Source organism: Nanorana parkeri, unplaced genomic scaffold (assembly GCF_000935625.1).
Source record: "Nanorana parkeri isolate BGI_ZX_2015 unplaced genomic scaffold, ASM93562v1 scaffold177, whole genome shotgun sequence".
In the NCBI taxonomy this organism is placed as follows: domain Eukaryota; kingdom Metazoa; phylum Chordata; class Amphibia; order Anura; family Dicroglossidae; genus Nanorana; species Nanorana parkeri.
Window position 1 is genome coordinate 1726933 of NW_017306445.1, and position 22894 is coordinate 1749826.

A 22894-nucleotide genomic window follows, 5' to 3' on the forward strand; every position below is an offset into this window, starting at 1 on the left:
CCAATCTGTTATGCTGCAACGGCCATGGCTTGTGTATTACTTTCATATTTTGAAAACAATGTGAGAATAATTCAACATTGTCCTGTAGACTACCTTGCCAGTAAACAGTTATTGTCATATTTATTACTTGACTCCATGCCCAGAATGAACCAAAAAAGGAAGTGCAAACATCCCTGCTTGACCACAGTGTCTAATGGCATCTATCTGGATGCTGTTAAATATTAATTGAAGAGAAATCCCACTACAGCATCTTCCAAATGTTCACTAGTTTCTGGAAAACACCATAGTGAAAAATGTTCTACAGCGATTATCTATGGATTACTTTTAAATTTGATCATGTGTATCTTTAAGTCTTATGAAATATTGTTGCTAAGCACTTTTCTTTTAGGAGAAAGTAGTAATGTCCTACCAGTTGTTCCAGTCTAAAAGATTACCTCTCTTGGGTAGTTCAGTTAACTAAGGGATAAAGGGTTAACCACTAAAAGGGTTAAGAGCACTTTTGCCCGGTGTCTTTTAAATTTGAAAGATTGTGAACACACATGAACAAGTTTATAGACATATTGGGGGTGATTTACTAAAGACAAATAGGCTGTTCACTCTCCAAGAGAATTTTCAGTTTGCAATCGAATTTTCCCTCAGCTTAGTGAGTATTCACTTTGCAAAGAATAGCCAATCATGTGCAAGGAAAGTAGAAATCTGTATATTTACATACACATGATTGGAACATGATTGGATGATGGAAGCCAGCAGAGCTTCACCCCCTTCACTAAGCTAAGACAAAATTAACTTGGAAAACTGGAAATCCCCTTGCAATGTACACAGCCTTTTCACCGTTAGTAAGTCAACTCCACTGTTTTGCAAAATGCAAAACACCTAGACTTAGTCTAAAAATGTTATTGATGTTTTTAAACCTGCCAAAGTTGGAGTGCCACTGGTCTAAATTTAGTGAGCAGCTAGGTGTAGCCAGCCTGAACTGTTATTGTTATTGTTGTATGTATTTCCTGGGTTTCCTCTATGCCTAGGGCATTGTTTACTTCTGCCTGCTCCTGGGGAGAATTCTCCTGTGAATGGAGCAAAAAGATGCAATGTTAGGGGTTATGAATATTTATTTCACTCTGGCCAATAACTAGGTGGTTTACTGCCAGTGAGGTAGGCTGGGAAAGAGATAAATATCAGGGAGCGCTTCTAGAAAGGTCTTTCAGGAGGTCCACTGGAAGGAGTATTTTTGCCCCCCATGTATTCTCAGGAGGGGAGTCCTCATCAGCTTCCAAATCAAATTCCTGCTAGGGCCTATAAGAGGAGAGGATGAGTGGAAAAGGGGGGCACCTTCACAGAGCTTGTTCAGTCAGTTGCTGTTCTGAGCCTAAAGTCACACTTTGAAGAATTGCTGTTCTCAGCTTAAAGGCACACCCTTGGCCCATGAGAGGGGTTGAAGTTATTTCTCTATTTGAGCAGAGGGATTTTTGTCACTGTTTGGGTATCCTGTAACCCCTGACCCTCTCTACCCAGTACATTAATACAATATAACCTGCAAGCAAGGATTGACAAAGTGGATATTAGTCACTTGGTTACCACTGGTGGGTCAATGAGTGATTTGAGGTATCTGTAGGGCAGCACACCAGTAGAAACACTAGGAAGAACCTTTGAACTCAGCGGCTCCTAAGGGGTTATCGCTTCATGTGGACACTCACAGGCAAGGTTATAGATATACTATTTTGCAAAATGCAAAACACATTTAGTCAAAAAACTTAATTATCTTCTTTTAAACCTGCGCTTATAATTTATAATTATAATAGGTTTACAGGTTTACATTTTTGTAGCTTTTAACAGGTTTAAATAAAAGTGATGTTATTTTAAATTAATTGACTATAATCTTAACAAACTCTCTAATCAGCAACCTTTTTCTTAGTAATTGTGATGTACTCTGCCTTCAACATGTCTGCTCCATTATGTCCAGTCCTGCTGATTTTTAACTATCCATTCCTTTAACTGCATCCTTAACCTCTTTTTTGGGTAGGGGCTCTATACTAACATTGAACTCTTTGATAGTTGATTGTATTTCTACTGTGACTGCTAAGGCTGCTCTATTCAAGATGGTCTGGAAATGATCTGGTAACCCTCTCAGCTGTGCTAGTTATAAAGTTTCCTTCTTTATCCTTCACAATACCATCACCGAAACCTCCTTTTAATGTCTTGATTATGCCGCAAACTGCAAACTCCAGAAAATATGAAGCAGAGAAGCAAATAAATATGGAACTCGCTTAAAAACTGCAGAAAAAGAAAGTGAAGGTCTTAATTATAGGTTAAATCTTTTTTTCTAATACAAGGTAGAAAAGCAGGAAATATAATTTAGGTTAATACGAGAAACACTGTTATTTTTGTTTCTTCTAGTGTTAACAAATAACCTTCAAACATAATTTCAAATGTGTATGTCTAGGCAAAACATTTTTTTTTATATAAAGAGTTAGAACCTCTTCCAAGTTTTTAATACTATCTGTTTTCCCAATGGGGAGGGTCGCGGCTCTATCAGTCTTGGTGACTATTGTCACTGGGAAAGAAACTGGACTTACAAGTAAGGGGACACCAGCACTAGGGACAAATGTCTGAAAGGGGAGTTTTTCTTGCTTTGGGAGATTTCCTTCAATTTCTCTGTTGCATCCCTGGGACAAGAAAAATTCCCCAATGTTCCACAGATAGCAGCAAACAAATTGCCAGGGATTTTAAACATTTCCTATTGTATCTAAAACTAAACATGTTTTGGTTATACATACACTTTAAAAACACGTTACTGTTCAGATGGCATTTCTCTTTTTTCCCATACATGACAGATTGGAATTTTTTGTGGATTCTCACTGAATTACATTCACTCACTGGAAAATACAATTTTTTTCTTTAACAAGCACAACAATGATAATATACAAGGCACATTTTTCCTTCTTAAAGTACATTTAGACACAAAGTCTGCCAACGGGGATGACTCTATTCTGCAGACAAGACTTGATTGCAGTATACAATTACCTGCTGTATTTGAAGTTACTGGTCTGGCCTTTGCTTCTGATTTGGTTTCACACAGAAAGTCATCTATAGATGGGCTGAGAAGTGGCCTGCTTTCTTGTTGTTCATTCACCAACTGAAAATTGAAACGAAAAAAAAAAATTATAAAAAAACCCATCAGAGTAATCAGTAAAAAAAAGAAACCACATGATGATCAGACTTTGCTAGAGAAAAAGCTGGTCATGCTTTCTGCATATACTAAGTGCTTGAGACTTTGGTATTGTTTAACTAAAACAGCCAATGTGTATAGTTAATAATCTAATTATATTTGTATATTTGATTGTCTGAGTTCTCCGGTCGTGCCTGTGCATTGTTATATATGATAATTCACTCAGCTACCCTAGTGGGTTTATAATAAATCTATTCTTTTGTGTGTAGTTCCTAATCCACCATTGTGCTGTGAATAATAGACATATAATATAATGAATACTATAAAAAAGAACAACTCCAGTTTCAACAAAAATATGTTTAATATGTGTCAAAGATAGCTTCATATATGATCTTTAGTTTTCAAAACAATGATTTCAATACAAGTATTTCTCAATGTTGACTGTTGTTTTTGGGAACTAACACTTTTACTGCGAGGTAATACCAATAGATGAGATCATATAGGTACAGTTTTCAGGGCCATGATAACTATATTAAGGGGTTAAAGGTCAAGTTATAGTTAGGCTTATTGGGGTTAAGGGTTACATTTAAGGGTTGGAACAGTTGGTAAATGTTAGGATTAGTTTAATTGTTTTCAGTGTTAGGTTAGCGGATAAGGGTACTGTTTATATTTAAGGACTAGGTGTTAAGGTAGGCAAAGTGCCGATGATTAATTTTAAGGCTTAGTTTAGAGGGTAAGTTTAAGTGTGGGGGGGAAGATCAAGAGTTATTATATAGGATAGATTACAGGAAAAGGTTAGGGGGCTATAGAATCTAAGGAAGTTCACTATGAATGTTGGAGATAGGTGATGTTTACAAACAAACCTTACAGCTTGCAGAGGTCACACCCGACTGAAGATGGAAATGTACCTCTGGTTAATCTTGTAATGACAATTATAGTACTGAAAAAATATTTTAAATACATTTCTATTGTTTTATCAAGTTGTCAGTTTATTTAAAAAAACACAGCAGAATATTTATTAAAATTGTGTGCAAAATAAGTCTTAAATGTTGTTTAAAATATAAAAAGGATATAGGCAGGCAAATAAGTCATATCGTTTTTGTCAAGTTAACCAATGCATCCTTACAGTAACAAATTATTGTGTGAAGGAAAAATAGTGCTGTTGTCCAAAGCAACTGCACTAGCTTTAGTTTCCTTGCATGCATAATAGGAATGGTTCTTGGAATATTATAGCATGTGCACTTTGATGTGCACTTTTCCATCAAATAAATTAGTTCCACTGTGTCACTGTTTACTACCAGATATTAATTGTTTACTGCCTACATTAGTATGGCCATAATATTTCAGAAGTTAACCTACAATCATTATTATAGTAAGTGCTGCTCAGGCATAGCGTTTGATACAAAGTTAAACAACATCATAATGATTATCAAGTTTAAAGTATCAATTTTACTACAATAACAGTTTTACAAGCAATATCATTATGAGCTTCATTTGTCTTCAGACAATCAGATTGGGTTAACATTAAATGATTTTGTTTTAAGAACGCTTCACTAAGTTCCTACAAACGTTTGAAATGTTTAATTACATAGTTACATAGTATTTGGGGTTGAATAAAGACATACGTCCATCAAGTCCAACCCATATAGGTCCACGCATCATCTCATTCTTAGGAATACTTGTATCCCTGAATATTACGGTCCCTCAGGAAATGGTCCAAAAGTTTCTTGAACAATTCTACACTCTTAGCTGAAATCATTGCCGGAGGCAGTGAGTTCCAGACCCTGACCGCTCTTACTGTGAAGAACCCCCTTCACCCCTTGTGCTTGAATTTTTTCCCCATAAACTTTAGGTGGTGGCCTCTAGTCTTTGTAATGGAGTTAATCTTAAAGAGTTTGTTGCCAATGTTGCTGTCACCATTGAACATCTTGTACATGAAAATCATATCCCCCCTTAACCTCCTTACTTCCAGCGTGAACATGTTTAAGTTCACTTCAGTAGCCTTGTCTCATAGCTCTGGTCCTCCATTCCCCTAATTAGTTTGGTTGCCCTCTCTCCAGTTCAAGGACATCCCTTCTCAGTCCGGGCGACCAAAACTGGACCGCACACTCTAGATGTGGCCGAACTAACGATCTATATAGTGGCCCAATTATAGACTTGTCTCTGCAATACATCCCCTTCTTAATACAGGACAAGACCCTGCTAGCTTTGTTTACCGCAGCCTGGCACTGCAAGCTACCATTCAGTTTGTGGTCTACAATGACCCCCAAATCTTTTTCTATTTCTGACTTCCCTAGCGGCATGTCCATGATGGTATAGCCCATTTGTTTATTTTTATTTCCAGAGTGCATTACTTTGCATTTATCGACATTAAACCTCATCTGCCATATTATTGCCCACTCCCCTATTTTATCCAGGTCCTCCTGTAATGTTATATAGTCACGATCCGTTTCTAATACCCTCCCTATTTTTGTATCGTCTGCAAACACGGAAACATGGCTATTTATTCCCTCCCCGATATCACTAATAAATAGGTTCAACAGTATGGGACCCAGCACAGATCCTTGAGGCACCTTGTGGTACCGTATCAAATGCCTTTGAGAAATCCAGATATACCACATCTACCGGCTTCCCTCCATCCATATCTCTACTTACCCCCTCATAAAAAGTTAGCAAGTTAGTCAGGCAGGAACGGTGAACCCATGCTGATTGTCATTAACTATGCCGTTATACTTAACAAATGTTACTAAATAGTCCTTAATCATACCTTCTAACAGTTTACAAACTACCGATGTTAGACTGACCGGCCTATAGTTCCCAGGTTGGCATCTAGCCCCCTTTTTGAATATTGGAACTACCGTAGCCCTCAGCCAATCACATGGTACTCTACCAGTCACTAAGGATTCCTTAAAAATTAGGAATAATGGTCTTGTTATAACCTGGCTTAGTTCCCTAAGTACCTTGGGGTGCAGGTTATCTGGTCCCACTGCTTTATTTGCATTGAGCATTTTAATTCTTTGTTGTATCCCGCTTTCCGTCAACCACTGTGGTATATAATCGGTTGAACTTTGTGTTTTATCACGTACGTCAAACCCGTTTCCTTCCTGAGTGTATACTGAGGAGAAAAAAGTGTTCAGCGCCTCGGCCCTCTCCTTGTAATTTGTGAGTAACTTCCCATTTTCGTCCTTTATTGGGCCTATCTGCTCCTTTCTTACCTTTTTACTGTTAATAGATTGGCAGAACTTTTTTTTTTTTTTTACTAACTGTGGCGATATGCTTTTCGCATTCTATTTTAGCTTCCCGGATTACTAGTTTGCATTTTTTGTTACATTCCTTGTAGTTAAGGAACGCCAATGCCGTCCCTTCTTATCTTATATTTTATAAATGCCATTCTCTTTGCCTTAACATGTAGTTTTACAGTTTTATTTAGTCATATAGGTTTAGTCTTTGATCTTTTGTTTTTGTTACCCAAAGGTATACACTTTGAAATAGCAATATGTAATGTGTTCCTGAAACAGTCCCACAGTTTAGGTTGTGAAATGAGTTTTCCCATTTTATTTCCCCCACTAGTTTGCGCAGTTTATCAAAGTTGGCCCTTCTGAAATTTAGGGTTCTTGTCCGTCCCGCCCTCTTTCCTTTCCTGTATTCAATATTGAAAGTAATCACATTGTGATCACTATTACTCAGTGTCTCCCCAATTGCAATATCCTCAATTAACTCCCCATTATTAGTAATTATTAAATCTAGGATGGCATTTTTCCTAGCTGGAACCTCCACCATCTGTTCCAAGAAATTGTCTCGCAACAAGTTCAGAAATCGGCCCGCCTTTGTCGATCCTGAGGTACCATTAGCCCAATTGATGTCCAGGTAATTGAAGTCGCCCATCACGACTACATTGCCCTCCCTCCCAGCTATTTCTATTTGGGAGAGTAGATTTGCTTCCCCCTCCTCCCCTATATTCAGAGGTTTATAGCAAGTACCCACAATAAGTTTACGGCTAGTGTCCACCATATCGAGCTCCAGCCATAAGGTCTCCACGTCTTCTCCACTGTTTGACGTGATATCGTCCCTTATATGCATATTTAGATAGTTTTTAACTTAAATGCAACCCCACCCCCTTCTCCCACATCTGTCCCTCCTGAACAGGTTATACCCCTCTATATTAGTAGCCCAATCATGTGTGCCGTCTAGCCAGGTTTCCGATATACTCACTATATCGAAGTCCTCTTCGAGTATCATAATTTCAACTCTAATAGTTAACCTTTTGCATTGTATTCAAATTGTTTGGCATAAACTAACAAAAATATAAGAAAAAAAAAATCTCTTTAATTAGCATATTACTTGGGGTTATCTTAATGCGGACAGCTTCGCATGTTAAACTCCTATTTTATAACAGAAAATCTACTATTTCAGTCCTAAAGCAGAACTATGGCATCCCGTTACAAATATGCACTGCAGTACTTAATTATAAGTGCATTTGCACTTACTGTTTTCTCCTAGACCCCCTGCAAAGTCTCACAAATACCTGTAGATCCTGCCAGTGAAGTCCACTTCTACTGATTTCAAGTTAGAGTTTAGACATGTGCGATTCATTTTGCTTCAAATCAAAATTCTGAAGAATTTTCCGAAATTCGGACATTCAGACACATCTGAATTTCCGAATCCCAATGCGTCCGAATGTGTCCGAATCCGGATTTCCGTTTCCAAATTTTCCGAACCCGTACGAATTTTGTTCAAAAACTAAACTGAATCGGACATGTGACTTTTCTGACCAATCAGAGTTGTTTTTCGGTTTAATGCATCCGAATAGGTCTGAATACGATTTTTCGTTATGGCAACATGGGAGCCATATACAGTACATACATATAATATTAAAGCTGAGGCTCCCAGACCTGAATAGCATTCGGGATCCGAATTTCTGAATTGTATTCGGGGAGCTCCCAAATGCCATTGGGGTCTGGTAGCCTTAGCTTTAGTAATATATGTATATGGCTCTTAGACCCGAATGGCATTCGGGATCCCAATTGCTGAATTGCATTTGGGAGCTCCAATTGAATTGAAGGCATGTGTAAGCTTAGTGAGCACCAGAAGGCACCTTAACTCAAAACCACATTGGAATTAATAAAATATCAAAAAAGATTTCAGTCTGGAAATGGTTAGCATTTGATTTACAATACCATGACCCATCATTTGTGGCAAAGCATAATTATTGTTAAACTAGAGGATCTATAAAACATTATTCTTGTATTTAAATATAGGTCGGAAAGCTTTATGTGCCAGGGCTGGTTTTAGGTCTAAGTTAAGCTTCACAGTACCATTGCTATACATTTTTATATTTTCTTTCCTCTATCCTAAATGTTTAAGGCTCTTTTCTCTACAATGGCTATCAGATTGGCTATAGATAAGCAATTCACTCCACTGGAATGAAAGCATGTAGTTATCTGCCAATACACAAGCACTGTGATTCTCTGCATGTGGCACCCAGTCCCATGTTTGCATGTTATAATCCTTCATTGTTCTTCACAGAAGAATCAGGGCGTGCACACGGGGCTATTTTCCAACAAAATGGGCCAGTAATGTTCAAAATCTGGATTGCCATTAGCTTTTATCAAGCTGTTTATGTCCTAGACATATTGCAATGGATTTCTGTTTTCGCAAGCAAATATTTTTTGTGAATCTGTTGCAAAGTTCATTACTCAGGAATCCTGCCAGTAACAACATTTTCTGTTGCCACTCCCTCATAATAAGAGCAACATTGTCAGATTGCTGTTGGACTGCCTGTCAGGTTGCTGTTAATTAGTAGTCAGTGGCTTAGGGTTGTCATTGTGCAACAGAAAGTGCTGCTACTGGCAGGATCTTGAGCTAAAAAAAATTTGCAACATATTTCCAAAAAAAGAGAATTAACTTACAGTGAGGAATGACTTATACTGGAAAATAGACTTTAATAATTGATGAGTTTCAGGACTCATAGAATAAAATCATGGATGAAATGTGTCTTTATGGGAAGTTCATTCTAAAGCTGATGTTCACTTTCTTTAGAACACATCCAGGTTGTATCAAATTAATGATTTACGACATCAAGAAATTTGCCAGGGGAGATGGGTAATGCCAAGGGAGATGGCTAACGGTCAGTCAGTAGAAAAAAACACTATGGAGATGGCAAGATAAGTGTTGTTTCTCTCTATCAATGTCAAAGAAATCCACTGTAGATCAATAAACATAAATATAGTGAAGAGAAGAAATGGAAAGCAAAGGTAACACTGACTTTGAAAATAAGAAAGAGAATAAAACAGCACTGTTAACTTTAAAAGAAAATGATAATTAGGTTTACACTGATATAATGTAAATAACTGCTAAACAAGCTGTCTTGTATATAGGAGAAAAAATCAAAAAGGTATCATGCCATGTGGTCTGTAAATTAGAAGTAAACGGGTGAGCAGATTTTCCACAATCATTATCTCATACTTCTGTAATTGGCTCACTGCACTGTCTACACCGTGGTCAAATAGACAGCCTGTTGCATTAAAAATGGCCACAGAACAATGTTCTAAGGTTTGCATAAATGTCCAAGATGGCCAGTGCCAAAATGTAAAGAACAGAGGCAGATAATGATTTGCATTAAAGTTTAATAAAAAAAACAACCTTTCCAATCTATATAGTTGGCCTGGAGAAAAAAGAAAACAAATGCACCCACCTCCTCTAAGGACTGGTAAGCTGCATTTTATTACATATTTACAGTTTTTAGCTACAGCAGGTGACCATCTCATGCCTGTGAGTGGCCTTTGAGTTAGTTAGCTGGCAGCTGGGAGTAACAGTTAATTAGGCAGGTTAGCAAACCTGTTCTGATCACTATTGTTCCTTGGCAATAAACCTGCAACAACTCCAGCTTCTTAACTTTCCCCATCCTATTTCCACTGAGTTGCGTTGTAAGTATGAAACAAGATTACAAATTTCTGTCCTGCTCTGCTGTTTTATCTGAGGGCTTTCAGCGTGCATCTGCACTTCTGGCCACCATCTCAAGACAATAGATGGCTTTGTAGATATTCATTTCAGTGGAAGGCTAATACCAGAGTGTGATCCACAGTGGTATCTCACCGTGCAAATGTAACATAAAGGAAACCAGGAAGTTAGTCATTTGAACAAGTGTACTCTACTTCTGTTATTAGGAAACATCTCTGACTGCTGATGTTAGAAGACTGCCTGTGAGATTGACCTTTGGTGCCCAACATGTAACCAGAGGGCTGTTTGCCTCTACACAGTATATGCTGTACAGACTGCAGGTATTTGTACTCATTTGATTCTGCATTAAAAGTGTATTTAGCTATTGTGTGTGACTGCTATGTCTTCTTTGAGAAGCTTAAAGGAGAACTATGAGGTGAGTGCTTTTCACTCACCTCATAGTTCTAGCCGACCTGTGTCAATGAGACTGTCGCAGGTCGGCTTAGTAGATAGTAGAGGTGAGCGAACACATACCAGCGTTCGCTCACCTCTCGATCCTGTCATGGCTCTCTGCCGTAACAGGGGAGGGGCTGGATTCCCCCCTCCCTGCTCCGATCCACCAGCACTGACTGGCGGAACGGACGAGGGAGGGGGCGGGTACAGCTGGCTCTGCCTCTAGATAGGCAGAGCCAGCTGTCAGTCACGCAGATGGGCGGATCCAGACATAATTGTTGGGATCCGCTCCAGCTGCGGCGTCTCAGTATACCGCGAGCAGCAGCTGAGCCTAGGGTGACGGGAGGACGCTAGTTTGTGTCCTCCAGTTACCCTAAGGAGAACTATGGGGAAAAACCTTAACCCCATAGTTCTCCTTTAAGGCAATATTACTCTATTGTAGCTCCATGTGTGTATCTTAGGGTTTGAGGCACCTATATCTGCCAAGTTGACCATCTCCGGCTTAGGCAAAGATTCTATTCACAGAAATATCGAGCTGCTTAACCTACACCCTGATATATTTAGGCAGATTAGTTTTCCCAGTAGAAGGAAGCTACCACTGAACAGTACAAATGTGCATTGATTGGTAAGAAGACATTACAACATATGTGAACACAGTGAACTGAGCTTATTGGTTGTAACAGTCGGTGATACTATCAATGACAGCAGATGATGGAAGGGGATTGAAGTGTGTAGGCAGAATCAAGGCCATGCTAGTCCAGATGGCGCAAAAGCACTACAGCTTTGCTTACCTAGACATACCAACTGCCCAATGCAGGGGAATACCACAAATGCAATTTCTTCTGTAAATATTACGGTGCATTAACACATACATGAGTGTAGTGGGGCTACCAAGAAAGAAAGGAAACCTATGCTAATCTCTGTTTAGTAAAAAAAAAAATATATAAGAGGCAAAGGATTTATTTATTACTGAAATGTATGTCTTGCATTCTGTTCACATTTAACACCATGGGGTTGATTTACTAACCTTATAAACACGCCACGAACAAGTATACACCTCTGTAGTGTGTTCCCTCCCAGCATGATCTATTGGTGGAATCTAGACACCTTTGTAGTGTGTACACACCCAGCAGGTGTGTTGTGCAAAGCCCTGCATGAATTGCAAGGTGATGTTGTGTAAATTAGCTCTACGTTGTGTTGCTTGCGTTGATGAATGCAGGAATGTAAATGCATGAGCTAACCATTTTTGTCTAAACTGTGAAGCAGCATTATATATGCATCATGTGCATGATTTTTCCATATATGGCATTAGTGGAAATATGCTTTTAGAGACTTGCACGCCGCTATTAGAGCGGTGTGTAGCCTATGGAGCATGCTACATGACGCGCACGTACGTAAATACATAAAAACGCGTTATAACGGCGTGAAAATGTGACACGTTGCTCGTGTTTGGTTGATAAATACGTTTTGCTGTGTAAAAATGCACACACACCTGGTGCGTGTGTGTGTTTAGGTTAGTAAATCACCCCCCATATGTCAGAGGGTAAAAATGACAAATGATTTTCCATTGTAATCATGCATCACAATGACTGATTGCCAGTGTTAAATAAAATGTTGTATTAAAACACCTTTTAGAAATGAAATCACTGGCCCAGCATATTTGCTTACTTGTCTGTGTTAACATGAATGAACAGTATGATTTTAAAGGACTCAGCTCTAAGCCCTTGGAGGAGAATGTCTGTGTGGGAGTAAAGGTCTACTTCATTAAATGCTGTCACTTATCATGCAGCTTATGCTCACAGTAATCCTGCCATGATTTAACAGTTCACCACTCTTTTGGCAACAAAATGTACTGTATCTATACCTCTTTAGAAATGCCTAGGTGAAAATAGTTTGATTCAAATACTTAGTTATCTTCTCTGAGCTGATGGCAAATGCTGCATAGCAATGAGTATCTATGAATACAAACAATGAAATCTGCAGTGTGTATGAACCTCTATATATTAAAGAGTATCTATGGTCATAAACGAAAAAAAATATATGTATTACTATATCACATTTCCATAAGTTCTATCCCACTCCTAGTAATCATATCCATCTCGAAGTTTGTAAACTTACTTATTGAAGATGCCCATAGGATGTACTTCCTCAATGCAATGACACAATTTCCCTCAGCCCTGTGAATATCCACAGACCATGTGTCACCACTCTAACTACACCTGCTGTCTGAACAACAACTCAATGAAAGCAATGCATCATGAGCTATGTAGTCTTGCGAATTTGAGATTGCATCAAATCAAGCAGCAGGTAAAAAGATGCAAAGCACACTGGGAATCCAGGACGTTGATGAAAGTGATGGGAAGAGAGGAGGCAGCACTGCATAAAAAGGCATTTTTTCAAGTAAGCATTGTGATTATTGCATTATCAAAAACAACAATATTGTGTATTCCTATTACAATGCTGATGTTATAACAGGATAGTATACACTGAGCGGCCAGATTATTATGACCACCCCATCAGTACTTAATTGGGCCACGAGATAACTCCACGAGATGACTTCGTTGGGCCGCCTCGTGACTCCCCGAGATGTTGAAAGGTGATGCGAGGAATCTGACACTGCACTGTTGCCCTTCTGTTGTCTTGTACCAGTCTTGCCACTCTCCGTTCTGCCCTAACATTGACTAGTCGCTGACGGCCACAATTCGCACGTTCAGACCCAGATTTTCGGCTGACAGTCCAGTCTTTAAACACTTTAACAACAGCTGCTCTTGAACATTTAACGAATTCTGCTGTTTTGCTGATACTCGCTCCATGGCTCCGAGCGCCAACAATCATCCCACGTTCAAAGGCTGTTAAATTGCGTTGTTTACCCATATCTTCAGAAAAAGTCACTTCTACTGTCGTGGTAAACAACCTGCTTCCCTATTTATAGTGGTCTGGCCCTCTAGCAACTTCAGCGCAATATTATAGCTAATTAGCCAACAAACGTCAGGTGGTCATAATAAACTGGCCACTCAGTGTATATATGCTGAGACATTAGAACTCCTTTGGGCATCTCACGGGATTATAATAGCTTAGCACTTTTCCAACTATTTTGTTTTCTTTAAAAATGTTTTGTTTGCAAGCAGCAAGATGATCTGTTGCTTCTATGTAAGGATGAGGTTCTGGTTTGCTGCTACCATGGATGTGAGGTGAATCCTTCATGTTTGAGATTTGTGTTCATGGCAAATATTTGTGCAGATTCACCAACAAGAACGTTGCTTAAACCCAGAGGCGTAACTAGAACTTTCAGGGGCCCGGTGCAAGAAACCATGAAGGCCCTCCCCAACCGTCATGGCCTCGCATGTTAACAGGAAGGCTGCCGAGGTCCCCAGCCAGCAAGCGCAGGACCTCACGCAGCCATTTGTTTAAAATTTAGTGCCGGTGTTCTGTCGAGAACGCTGACCCAGTATCTGCGCTTACGTACAGACGGGATTACCGAGTAAAGCGGCATTTATTTACAAAGTAATCGTTTGTAATGGTTAATTGTGACCGTTAATAATATGCCGTCCATGGCAGTGAATGGCGGATGGAATATTATTAACAGTCACAATTAACGATTCAAACTAAATACTTTGTGAATAAATCCCTGTTTCCTCAATAACACTGGTCTGTGTGTAAGCGCAGATGCTGAGGTTGGCAAATTAGACTACGTCATCGCTCTCGACAGAACACCGGTATCTGCTTTAGTATTTTCATGAGTGTGACTACTCGTGAAAATTCCCAGTATTGGCACTGGGGTATCCCTACTTAAAAATATAATGCATTGCTGGGACTTGTAGTCCCACATAATTGGAGCTATTCTGCATTGCGGTATAATCATCATACAGCAATACTGAATACCACTAGCTATGTGGGATTACAAGTCCCCGCAATACATTATAATAAAAGTCAGCTATGCAGAATACCACCAGCATCCCCCCCCCCCACTATAATGCATTGCTGGGACTTGTAGTCTTCCATAGTTGTAGCTATTCTGCATTACTGTATAATCATCATACAGCAATGCAGAATACCACCAGCTATGCGGGACTACAAGTCCCAGCAATACATTATAATAAAAGTCAGCTATGCAGAATACCACCTGCATCCCCCCCACTATAATGCATTGCTGGGACTTGTAGTCCTACATAGTTGGAGCTATTCTGCATTGCTTCATTGAGCTATTCTGCATTGTATAATCATCATACAGCAATGTAGAATACCACCAGCTATGCGAGACTACAAGTCCCAGCAATACATTATAATAGCAGTCAGCACTACAGAATCCCACTACACCAGCATCCCCACACACACACACTTTCCCGCCCCCACACACTTTCCCACTCCAGACTTACCTTCCGTCTCCTGCAGGGCCCTATTCCGCCTCTCCGCGGCCAGGGGGCGTGGCTAAGAGGAGAGGGTCCTCACAGCAGAATGTGCTGCCCGGCGGTACCTGCAGCACATTCTGCGGGACCAGTGACAGCCTCTCCATCCCTGCAGCACAGCCGCCCGTACATTCTGCGGATGGCAGCTCGGCAGGGAAGGAGCAGCACGATCTGGCGGGGGCCCCCTTCTTCCTCGGTACGCCCCCCCCCCCCACGTGCGCAGATTCCTCACTGGGCTCCCCCAAGTGGCGGAACGCCAGGGCCCGGTCGCAATTGCGACCGCTGCCACCCTGGTAGTTCCGCCAGTGCTTAAACCCTAATTCACTGCATGGCTTTTGAACTAATGTCAGTAGGTCAGGAGGCTTTGAAGGGCCAATGGATAAGTCAGCCCCTCACTATAAAAAGAGTGTCAGTGTATTGCAAGTTGGTATAGGGAGAGGATAGGGAAGGATGAATACATAGCATAGTGAGAGATTAGGGTCAGTTAGGAAACTGTATTTTAATTCTCACTGCTATCACTTTGGGCAATCAACCCCTTGCTAATCTTCTTTTTATTATTATTATTAGGGGCTTTTTTGGCTTTAATTTTATTTTGTGGTTGATAGGAGCATTCAGTGTTTACTTTTAGATGCTTCCCCATCCATAGCAAACGTTTTTTGCTGTAAGGGTTAACTTTAAAAAAATGGGCTTTTGTTTCAGGGGGTTATAACTTATTTTGGGGGTATGTTGTTTATTAATTTATGCTAATAGTGCATTTTTAGTAGGTAAACTGCATTCCTGGTAGCAGCAAGGAACCCATCGCAGGCTTATGTTACAGGGTATTTTATTTTGGAGTTTTCATTTATTTTTGGGGTATATTGGTATTGGTTTTTATTGTATTTTTTTTGGACCTTTTTATAATTTAAACTGATTTTTATTTTGTTTGCTGCCAGAATTTCTTTTAAGAAAAAAGTGAGCTTTTGTTTCCATGGTGGTATTTTGAGGTTTTATTTTATTTTAAGTTTTGATTTATTTTAATTTTATGTTGCTGGGTCCTTTTTAAAACCTTGGGGTATGAATAACGCAGCATTGCAGAATTTACTTGTTACTGACCATCTGTGCATGGAGGTGCATGGAGGTGTCTTTTGTTCACAGCACGCTGTTCTACTGTTTGACAGTAAAAAATAAAGTAAGTGCAAGAACATTGCTGCATCATGAACCATTTCACGTTTTATCACTCCTATTCACTACATTATAGATATAATTAATGTTAGGTACACACCAGTTAGGCCTATGATCCCTTAGTAAAACTGGCCTGCTGCTCACCAATTTTACACTGCTGTATCCTTTACAGTATTTAATTTTTTTAGTAAAGCCCTAGCCTGTGCTCTTTGTCTCTACTAAATTTTGGTCTAGCCTTGCTAAATAAAATTGTCATGCTGCTGTCCAGTTTTACACTCCTGTGTCACCTGCAGTCTCTACATTCTTGTAGTAAATTCATGCCTGTACTCTTTTTTTCTAGTACATTTAAGACAATTCTCCCTCATCCAAAATGTCCTGTTGCTGGCCAATTTTATACTCCATTTGTAGCAATCACTATCCTTCCTTCTGGGGGGGGGGGGTGGCTACTTTTGTTTCCCATGGTCCCTGTGTGTGTTGTAAAGTAGCCACCGCTCCAAGCTCACTCCCATGATGGACTACAATCTCACATTTAGTTTATTAATTTGTATTGAGATTGTAGTCCATCACAGGTGCAAGCTTGGAGCAGTGGAAGGGCAGTGTCAGCACAAATTCAGAGATGATTTAAAGATTTACAGCTGAGTGATACACAAAAAAAGTTACATTATTCGTAATAGTTAAGGTACTTGAATGTATTTTCAAGGTTTAACTCATGAGTTTAGTTTCACTTTAATGTAAATATAAATGCAGACTGAATGAGAGCTTAGCTGTGTAACTGTTGCAAAAATTGAGAAGAAATGCCTGTGTACATGCAACATCATCATAAATTTACATTAAATGTATGAATACCAGATTAAATCCTTACTAGGTTGCTTACTATAAAAAAAAAAATAACCCAGGCAAAAAAATACATACATAAATAAGATGTACAAAATCAACAAAACACAAAAGCATACTACAAAATTGGAATTCTATAATAAATCTCTAAAGGAAAAAAACCACTTGTGCATGTTCTGTAGTCTTTTCCTTACCACCTGCTTAGAATATTAAAGTAGAAGGAAAATCCTGACATTTAGTTTTCCTTTCCTAGTCATTTTGTGTAAAATACCCATAAATATCACATATTGTTTGTGCTCGGGTTATTTAAAGAGTAGCTCCGTGTAATGTAGAATAATAATTACACTGTAATATTTGACCTTCACAGCATACACCCATATGTGGCATCATAATGATGCACAACTCTTCAAGCGTTTTCAGAAAACCTAGCGGCTGAGACAGCAGAACATACACATCTTTTTCATCTGAGAAATAAAAATGAAATGACAATTTACCAGAGCATTACTGCTAGCAGTTCATGAATGTTTTACAAAAGAGGAATTACAAGCAGCTTTATGAACTTCTTAAACAAGAGAATGACTGTACTGCTATCGCTTAACAACAGATGGCAGATGACATTCAAAGGTTCATCGCTGCACTGACATTTGTACCACTGTAAGTAGTGTAAATGAGAATGCCATCAACTGTGGGTTTAAGTGCCACTTTAATATATGGTTTAAAAAATGTAAAGTGTAAATCCAGCTTATCTAAGAAGAATAAAGGGTTTTATTAGACTTACTTTAATAAATTGCTTCTTGTTTCTTGTGTCTTATTCGAACTGATTTTTAAGGGCCACACTAGCTGCACAGTAAAACTGAGACTACTGTCTGTCATGCACTGGCGGTGAGGGGCAGTGTCTTGCATTGTTATAACGCAAGGCACTGTCAACTTTTTTTAACTTTATTTAAATGTCACATTAACAGCAGTGTGAAAACGGACAGTGACTTCCTGTCAGCTCTGGTGCATTGTGGAAAAATGCATCATGACTGTTGCTCAAATGCAGAAAAACGCCAATACCTGCACATAGTGTGAGCAGGCCCTAAATGTTTTTTTTTTAAATTATTATTGAAAAGAGTTGGGAAGGATTAAAACCTTGTCAAATTTTTTTCTGTTGTCTGTGACCCTGCTAGATAGTGTCACCTTTTGTGTTTATCCTGGTGACCTTTGTTATGGTGACTGAAAGTGATGGGTAGTACAACGTTTTGCAGTTGTCACTAGAACAAAAAGTGAGCGTTAATCCAATTTCAATCTTCCATTTATTATGATCACCTGAGCAAAGTCACAGTGGCTTAGTGGTTAGTACTTCTGAATTGCAGCACTGGTGGTTCCCAGTTCTTATCCCGGTCAGGACACTATATGCAATGACTTTGCATGCTCTCCCTGTGCTTGCGTGGGTTTCCTCTGGGTATTCAGGTTTCCTCCCACACTGCAAAGACCTGCTGCAAAGTTAATTGGCTGCTCTCTAAAATTAGTCCTGTATGCTTGTGAAATAGGGACCTTAGATTGTAAGCTCATGGAGGGCAGAGACTGATGTGAATGGGCAGTATGTAAAGTGCTACATAAATTGTCAGTGCTATTTAAATACCAATAATAAATAAATAAATGTAGCATTGAGGAAAGCTGTAGTGTCTGCCTTCATTTAGGATGAGTGCACACTTTCGTAGTGCACGTTTGCTAACATGCTAACATGCTTTAATGGGGAGGGATTAGAATACCTGCCAGATGACTATCATTACTGAAAGTGAAGGAAAATCCTAAAATTTTAGTTGTCATCAGAACAGGAATAGATGGTAAATCTTACAATGGGAACACTACTTTTGTTGACCCTGCTGATCACCAGGGATTTCCCTCTCTTTGGAGGGATTTCCTCTCACTTCCAGTTTCAGACAGGAAGTCAAAGGAAATCTCCATACACAGATGAACCAAAAAAAGCTGACAGTTATAACCCTTACTCTATCCAAAACTAAAAAAAGTTTTAGATGTAGTTCTACTTTAATTTGTTCACCTCCTTTCTCCACTCAACATTATAATCTGCAGTTTCCCATTAAAAAGTCTCATATAACCCTCTAACCCACTTCTTAAAACAAAACCAACAAAAATACAGGCCTCACATGTAGACTTTTGCCATTTCACAAAGCCCTAGCTTGTCCAAGACAAGCCTCTGTAATCGCAAGAATAGAAAGTGGGGTTTTGAAAGCACCAAAGAATAACTCCACATAGAAAGAATTCATATAAAAATTTGTATTTTTAATTATATAAAGTTAAAAGGAGCTAGATAACTAGTCCATTTTAAAAGTCAACTAAATAGATAGCTCCCTGGATGCTCTCTCCATGTATACTTGTCCTACAGCATGATTTTAACACAACAATATGAATATATAATACATGATAATTTTAGAACATAATAAACATTCCAAGGACTCAAAGGTAATCAACAAAACATAAATTCATCAAAGACTATGATGCTGTGAGATGTTGAGAGATCTACATTGGAGGAGCTTGTACGACGTTTCGCGCACACATGCGCTTCATCAGGTACAGGGAATATCTGTGTAATTTTAAAGAAACATAGTAAACATTCTTGATTCTCTTTAGAATAATAATCTGGTACTGAAACAAAACGAAAAAAGAACACAAACAACAATTACCGCCTACCAGAATTGCATAGTCTGATGTGTATATGTGTCTGGGCAAGTCTAGTCGAACCGCACACCTGCGCAGTCCCCCCTAGAAATGGGAGGGGTGTGATCTGGGCCAAATCCCAATACTGAGTCAAAGGTAAGAGGAGTACAGGCCTATAAAAGATACAAAAGGTGTAAAAAAAAATAAAAATAAAATGAGGGTAACGTGAGGGTAATTGGAGGACTCTACCTTTGAAGACAAGCAGACAGACTTCTCTGCTCGGTTCATCACCTCTTTTCCTCAAACTGTTGGGCCAACAGATCGAGTTACTGAAATACTTCTTATATGTAAGTTTACTTACATATAAGAAGGAGGATTAAAACATAAAAGGAGGATTCCTCCATTTATGAGCCACGATTTCCACTTGAATGGGACTGTAGCCCATCATTCTTATATTATTTTAATTTTTTTATTTTTTTACACCTTTTGCATCTTTTATAGGCCTGTACTCCTCTTACCTTTGACTCAGTATTGGGATTTGGCCCAGATCACACCCCTAATATTTTTTTTTATTGTTTCTTCTTTTTTTTTAAACTTTTACATTTTTTTATTTTACTTTTTTATTTTTTATAAATTCTTTATCTTATTATTGTTTGTTTATTTTTATAACTATTTTCTTATTTTTTAATATTTTTTTCTTATTATTGTTTACATTTTAAATCACCTTTTTATTTAATTTAATTATTATTTCTTATTATTTTTTAAATGTATTTAATTTTTTTCACTTAATTTTATTGCTATCACACAGGAGCTAGCTAACAAGACCCTGTGTGATAGCCTTTGGAGGTGACAGGTTCTCCTTATTGAACCTGTCACCTCCAATACAGGAGTTCTAGCACAGCACTAAATGTAGAAGGCAACTTACCGCCCGGCACCTGGAACTTTATGTTCCGGGCGTCGGGGGATTCCACCCCGCTGCCGCCCCTTTGCACCCTGCCCCCCCAAGGCCTGGCCTCGGTGGCCTTGTGGGGAATCTGGGCCTGTCTGTAATACTGAACATGCACAGGCTCCTGCTATAAAATATAGCAGCTACAGATGTCCAGATTCAATGTTACCAGTGGCCTTACATTGGGATGCTCTTCCACAAATTAAGCCTAACAACTGTCCAAATTCCATGATACAGCCAATAAAAATACTTAGCTATCCTAAATGGTCTGCTTACATGTGTTGTTAACATGGTTATGACAGCTTCACACATATAAGTGGCGTTAAGGAAGCAGGCTTTCTTCCTGGGCACCTCATATATGCAAACATGTGTTTGAACTGCAACTATGCTCCATAGTGCATCCCCCCGTTGACACTGATTGACTATCACAGTGATCTGTAGCTGTAGAACCCTCCCAGTTTATGACTCCTCACTAAGGAGACCTATATTGTACTTTTTTCACCTCACTAGAGGAGAAGAATGTAAACAAAAAAAGGCTGTGAAATAAAAAAAATAGCTAGATTAAGGCCTGATTTAGATTAGTGTCAGGTTCAGCATCAGTGTTAGTGCCATTGTTGGTGTCAGGGTAGTTAAGTTAGGATATTAAAAACAAAACAAAAATGGTATTGTCATGAATGAAATAAGTACATTTATTTTGGGGTTGGGGTTGGTAAAGACAAGAAATATACAGATACTTTTAAAAGAAAATTTATTTTCTATTTTGGCCCGGGTTTCTTTTGATAATAAAAACAATTAAGGAGCTATCTATTAGCATTTACCATCAAATGAAGGCCCAATTTGCCCTAGTATAATTCACCTGGATACTCTAAGTAGTTGCAAAGATAAATACAATTATAGATTAGTTGTATCTTTTCCTTCTGCATAAATTTGTGAGTAATAAACTTTGGAAATTTAGGCTGCCAAAACTGCCCAATTTTCAAAACTAATTTATCCAGTAAGGCCTAGCTTTGAGGGATGTGGCCAAGGCCATCTCATCTACTATGCATTGAGGTTGTATTCTCAAATTCACAACTATGCATTATAAGAAACATGAACTGAGAGGGAAGGACACTTAAGAACACTTAAATTATATGTGTGACATGCCATGAATACACCTGATACATGAGTGACTTATGGAAATACTGCTGCCTTCATTTCATCCATTACAGTTTTAATAGTTAAACAGCTTTTCAGTGGTATCATTTGTTTTACTTTACATGTGGTCAGATATTGTGGTTGATTTACTAAAAGAATATAGTCTACTCACTTAACAAAGTAACATTTCACTAAGCTTTGTGAATAATGTGAAGCTGTACTGAGTTCAATTATCCAATCATGTGAGAGAAAAAATCCTTTTTTTTTACCTCGCACATTATTGGTTATTCACAGCAAGCACAGCTTCACTAAGCTAAGTGAAAACTTACTAACTTACTGCTAAGTGAACAGCCACTACTCTTTTAGGAAATCCATTCCAATGTTTTTTATTTTATGAATTTACGTGTTGTCTTGATCAAAGTCATATGGCAGTTAAATATTCATAATATAAATTTAAAAAAACATAAAAAAACTTAAACTAACAATTTATACTGCACACTGCATAGACATGGGATTTATAATAACTGTCAGATTGGGAGCTATTTTTATATTTCCACATGGCAATATTGTTTTATCATATTTAAAATAAATTATAATTAGTTTTAAATCTAAAGATTAAAAATTACATAATTAAAAATAAATACTCACTTTAACCTTAATAAAGAGTATCTCCCTGTAGTTTTTATGCATGTGCTTGGAGAATAAAATCACTTCAGTTTTAGCAATGCTTGGATTGTCACTTATTTTGATTGCAAAATAGAAAACAGTATTACTCTGACCCACTTTGGGTTCTTAAAGTTCCTTCTAAAGCTGTTCCTGTCTTGCTGAGTTAGAAAACAATTGATTGGATTTGTATATACATTGGACACACATGGCTAAGTAACTAAGCCACTTGTCTTTGCATACCTACATAAGAATTGTTTTTCAACACTATTTCCATATTGTTTATACTAACCATGTTGTACTGCATTAATCAACTCTACATAGTATTTGAGGTTGAATAAAGACATTAGTCCATCAAGTCCAACCTATTAGGATCTCATTCTAGGAGTACCTGTACCCCTGAATATTACCTGTACCCCTGTATATTACGGTCCCTTAAGAAATCGTCCAAAAGTTTCTTGAACAATTCCACATTATTTGCTGAAATCACCGCCTGTGGCAGTGAGTTCCAGACCCTAACTGATCTTACTGTGA

The 22894-nt window shown here is 38.5% G+C and overlaps 1 protein-coding gene across 2 annotated transcripts in view; it reads right to left on the minus strand.

The window, feature by feature from the left end:
* PEX5L (peroxisomal biogenesis factor 5 like) overlaps positions 1 to 22894 on the minus strand; it is a 186827-nt gene that overhangs the window by 57042 nt on the left and 106891 nt on the right. For both annotated transcript variants that reach the window (XM_018554893.1, XM_018554894.1), the window contains exon 3: positions 3019 to 3130. In XM_018554893.1, coding sequence (XP_018410395.1) covers positions 3019 to 3130 — 112 coding nt within the window. The remainder of the gene's footprint in view (positions 1 to 3018; positions 3131 to 22894) is intronic.